This window comes from Nicotiana sylvestris, chromosome 6 (genome assembly GCF_000393655.2).
Source record: "Nicotiana sylvestris chromosome 6, ASM39365v2, whole genome shotgun sequence".
Lineage (NCBI taxonomy): Eukaryota > Viridiplantae > Streptophyta > Magnoliopsida > Solanales > Solanaceae > Nicotiana > Nicotiana sylvestris.
In genome coordinates this window covers 138302479-138307778 of record NC_091062.1, presented here as the reverse complement: position 1 = coordinate 138307778, position 5300 = coordinate 138302479, and the positions used below count along the sequence as shown (strand labels likewise).

Sequence of the window (5300 nt, the reverse complement as noted above, 5' to 3'; positions counted from 1 at the left end):
CATTGTATTTCAATGTATTCCGTTGTATTCTATGTATTTCATCGTATTCACTGTCTCGCTATATGCCATGAATGTATTCATAAGTTTGTTTTAATTAATATAATTTATGTATTTAGATGTATTTATATAATTTCTCTGAAGATTGCTATGTTTTTGGGGTATTTTTTTGTTGAGAATCTTTTTTATAACTGAAAATACATATTTTGTGTCTTATGATTGAATTTGTTGAGTTATATTATGAGTCTATTATGTTAATTGATTCACTTGCCGTTTTAAAAATAGCATAATCTCATATTTCACGCCGTGAATACAGTCGAATACAATAATCTGTCCAGCTGTAATCCCATGTGTCACTCCATGAATACAGTCGAATACACTCGAATACAACAACTGATTAGCTGAACTTCCCTGATTCACGCCTATTTTTGCTACTGTATTTATGAATACAATAGATTAAATACATCAAATATATTTTATAACCACATAAAAAGTATCTATAATCCGTAATATAGTAAATGATATCTATAGATGACTAATTACTACTAAAAAATAGTGTTTTATGAAAATATAGCGAAAAAATTAAAATGGGCTGGTGAAAAAACTGGGTCACATAGGCCTGCTGACTGGGATGGGCCTCCGGACACTAATAGTATTTAGGCCCATCACAACTAGGGTTTCAATAATTAGTACCACAGCATATTAAAGAGCTCTTCCTTCTAAGGTTTCACATCGCTGCTAGGGTTTTAGCGATCGCCATTTTCACACACACACAGAGGGAGAGCGAAAGAGAGAAACTAAGACAAGATGAAGACCATTCTGTCATCAGAAACCATGGATATCCCCGACGGCGTGAGCATCAAGGTGAAGGCAAAGCAAATCGAAGTAGAGGGACCAAGGGGCAAACTTGTCCGAAACTTCAAGCATCTCAACCTCGATTTTCAGCTGATCAAGGACGAGGAAACTGGCAAGAAGAAGCTGAAGATTGACGCTTGGTTTGGATCCCGTAAGACTACTGCAGCTATCCGTACTGCTCTTAGCCATGTTGAGAATCTCATCACTGGTGTGACCAAAGGTTACCGCTACAAGATGCGTTTCGTGTATGCTCACTTTCCGATCAATGCCTCCATCACCGGTGGTAACAAGTCCATTGAGATTCGTAACTTCCTTGGCGAGAAGAGGGTATTTTTTACTTTAATTTTTACTCTTTTCTGAAGCTTTTTGTATGAATGAAATGATGTGCAATAGTTTGTTAATATGAGCGTGACATATGTGATATGGATTGTTACTTTTTTATGTTTGTTTTTCTTCTGAGTTTTTTTTTGTGCTGAATGAAATGATTAGATATAAAATAACGCTAAAAGGGATTCTATTAGATGGTAGTGTATGCATAAATGATACAAGTTTGCATCAGTTTTTTTTTGTAAATATGAGAATCGAATATGTAATCATTCTGCATAGTTGTTTTCCCTTCAAATTTTTGTTGTAATTGGGTGGTTGTTTTGATAATCTGCCCCCGACAGGCTTTCTAAAGAGTGTAAAACATAAGGCGAGAGAAGATAAATTGATAGGCTTTGGAAGTATTGTCAAACATATGTTAATTCTTGTTGGAAGAAAGAATGGCATGATTTTGACTATTTTTCAATGTGAATTCAGGCATTGATTTCTTATTTCTTTGGAAATAAAATTAATATACTACTTTAAAAGCAGCATAGATTGATTGTCTTTTTTTTGTTAACTGTGATTAGAAAGTTTTTGATAAATTCACTTTGCAACTTGTTATACTACTTTGTTAAAAATCTGCCAGGAAGTTTGAGATGTTGGTTGAAATAGTTAGCAGCTTATGTAAGGATTAAAGTTAAGAGAAGAATTAGGTCTTTATGAGATAATGCAATGAGATTTTCATAGATTATTCTATCTGTCTTAAGGAATCATGTTCCAGAACAGACAAAAGCAAGCTCTGAGTGTCATTCTTATTGATTGGTATCTGGACTTTGTGACTGATATCCCTTTCATGGCAGAAGATAGCTACATCTATTAATGGGATAGTATCCTGGACTGTGAATCATCTATTCCGTTTGTTGTAGTGCCTGGAGATTGACTGACTTGATGACTGTATCAGGTTAGGAAAGTGGACATGCTTGATGGGGTAACAGTTGTTCGATCTGAGAAGGTTAAGGATGAGCTTGTATTGGATGGAAATGACATTGAGCTCGTCTCTCGCTCTGCTGCCCTCATCAATCAAGTAATCTCTATGTTCTTTCCCAGCATTCAATATTTGCATGCTTGTTTTTTTTGAAACTGATTCACAAAGAGTAGGGAGATTATACATTACTTAACTGCTCTATGTTGTATTCTGTTGGACAGAAATGCCATGTGAAGAACAAGGATATCCGAAAGTTTCTTGACGGTATCTATGTCAGTGAGAAGGGCAGAATTGCCGAAGAAGAATGAGCGGGCTTAGAAGTAGGCATATCAGCGATGATTCGTATCCAGAATGTTTGTTTTACCTTCTCTATTAAGTTCATTAGTAGACTATATATTACAGGCTTGTTTTAAGTTAAGTTTTCAATTTCTTGTTTTGAAATTTTGTTGACAAAGTGGTCTTTGTTTTTGTTTCAACTGTTGCAAACGTTTCAGTTCTCCTCTGTGAGTGAGAGTTGTTTGGTTCTAAATTAAGGGCGTGATTGCAAGTTGTGGCTATGTTATGTATTATAGTTGTCGAGTTTGCATATTTTACAGTTCAAGATCTAGTAGCAAGGATTTGTCTACCATGCCAAAGGTCGTTAGTACTTCAATTTCACAGTAAACAAGACCATTGGGCATAGTCTAAATACCGTAGTCTTGGTATTTTTGGTGACCTATAATATTTCGAATGATAAGAGTAGTTGAAAATTTACAAACACGTTTGTCTATTGTGGTGCTCTATTTCATTGTAATTAATGCGATTATCTGAACATGCCATGGTCGATAAGCTTTTAATTGCTAAAAGAGTTTTGTTGACTTGTTCTTTTAAAAAATATGTGCTAATAATTTCTACAGTTTTCAAATTTTTTATAAATTTGAATTGTTTAACTATGCAGATTTATAGAAAAGAGGTTTAATATGTTAATTTGATAATTAACATATTAAAAGGTGCTTTACATAAGCACAAAAGAGCACTTTGACCGCTAACTCTTCCGCTTCCCATGAATTGCGTCTGTTTTTTGTTTTCCTGCTATCAGTTAGTGAATGACTGGACATTAAGCAACTGCATGATAAGAAAATCTGAAGAGCTTCTATGCCCGTTATTGGCAATATTACGATACTTTTTAAACTCCATTTTAAAATCATTAAACATGACATGATGATATAAAATTTGAAGAATTTATTTGGAGAATGAGAGGTTATCTATTCCCGTATTAAACTTACGTTTCATCTTATCGCATGATCTTTCAGATACAAGGTTTTAAGAATATATCATAAAGTTTCTTTTATGCTGTCCTATCCCGCATGACCTATTGAGTTTCTAAGAAGAATTAAGGTTCTATGCAAAGTTAGGCGTGTAATATGGACTTATTTATATTCATTTTGTAAGAGATTTATAATCCATGTATTTGTAAACATCAATCAATCAATCATAAATATCAGTAGTATTTGAGAGCTTCATAATATCCAGTCAATTTTCAAGAAAGTATTCCTCATATAATATCCATTGATTTAGGAAGTGTTCAAGAACGATTTCTTTCTCCTACGTATTTTCTTGCTAAAGCTTGAGAAACAGCATTTCTTTCTCATTCACCAGTTATTCAGCTAAAGTACGCTATAAATTCTCATGTTCTTTCTTGGTTAGAGAGAGTACAAATTTCTAAAAAAATTCTTTTACAGCTTATATTCCATCAAGTAAGAAATTACTCAGTTATTCCAGAAACAAATTTGTGTACGGTCGAAATTAGGTATGCCCGGTTTCGTAGGCTCAGGGAATCGCTTCGAGAATAAGCCCAAAACGGACCTGGCTCGAGCCCGATGACGGAATATAGAACTTGAGGATCGAAGAGCTCGATGAAAACCAAGGCCGAGTATGATCGACCTCGAGACAATACCGTTATGGTTTAGTAGCAGAAAGAGCAAGATTCCCGCAACGGCCCGAAGATCCTGGCGTAAATCCCGGAACATATTTACTTGGCGGTTAGACAGATGTCCAATAAGATTCCCTACTATAATTAGAAGTGTACCTTATTTAGGATCCTCTTACTATATAAAGAGGAACCCATTCATTTGTAACAGACTGTTCATTGATTAGAGAATATACATTCATCATTTTCTTGCTTACTGTTCACCTGAGATGCCTTATAATTTATTGTTCTCATTGACCCACCTCGAGACTGCCATAGCTCGAGGTCAAGACTTAGCTTGCATACTGATTTGACTTACTTTATTCTTTAATTTATACATTTGAATCAATTGGTATTGGACTAAATCACATATCTTTAAGACCACAATATAAGTTTAATTGTTACTCGGATTTTAGGGTAACAGTTTGGCGCCCACCGTGGGGCTAAGGATAATATTGATTGTTTCAGTACTGATTCTGATAACACACGTTATTTTTACACTTGTTCTTGTCAAGAATTTTTGTTCTCAGGTTAAAACATGTCAAACTCACAAAACGCACCCGTACATGGCGATGATGGTCTTGGATTTCACGGGGAAAACAATAATGTAATTGTTCTAGGAGCCGGTGTACCACCGATTAATCCTGGGGAAGTACCGATCCAGTCGATGTCAGTTCGCACATTGCTTTGGATGTGGACTTAGGCGCAGACCCCAGAGGAGGTGTGCGCAGGGAAGGCCGATCTGGTGGCCAAGGAACACAGGGTGTAGGAGACGGGGGAATTAGTCTCCATGTAATATTCGAGATGCTACAGGCTCAACATGTCGCTATTGCTCAGCTTCAGAGTCAACATAGAACTCCGAGTGTGGTTGAGCCGGAAATCACTAGCCATACCGAGCCAGTGCCGGAAAGGTTGAGCAGTAACCTGATTAGGGACTGATCCTACAATTATGAAAATGCTCGAGGAGCTCACCAAGAGAATCGAGTCGGAAGAAAAGAAAATCGAAGATAATGACAAAAAAGTAGAAACATACAACTCTCGAGTTGATCAGATACCCGGGGCACCCCCGATCTTAAAGTTGGATTCAAAAAAGTTTGTGCAGAAGCCTTTTCCTCAGAGTGCGGCTTCGAAGCCCATTCCTAAGAAGTTCTGCATGCCGGATATACCGAAATACAACGGGACCACCGATCCTAATAAACATATCACTTC

The 5300-nt window shown here is 36.3% G+C and overlaps 1 protein-coding gene across 1 annotated transcript; it reads left to right on the top strand.

Annotated features, from left to right (window-relative positions):
* Positions 1 to 688: 688 nt before the first annotated feature.
* Positions 689 to 2700, top strand: LOC104248939 (large ribosomal subunit protein uL6z/uL6y). The gene is made up of 3 exons (XM_009805294.2): positions 689 to 1179; positions 2120 to 2242; positions 2365 to 2700. Exons 1-3 carry the CDS (start codon positions 805 to 807, stop codon positions 2449 to 2451), a joined length of 585 nt encoding a protein of 194 aa, XP_009803596.1. The 5' UTR covers positions 689 to 804; the 3' UTR covers positions 2452 to 2700.
* The last annotated feature ends 2600 nt before the right edge of the window (positions 2701 to 5300 follow it).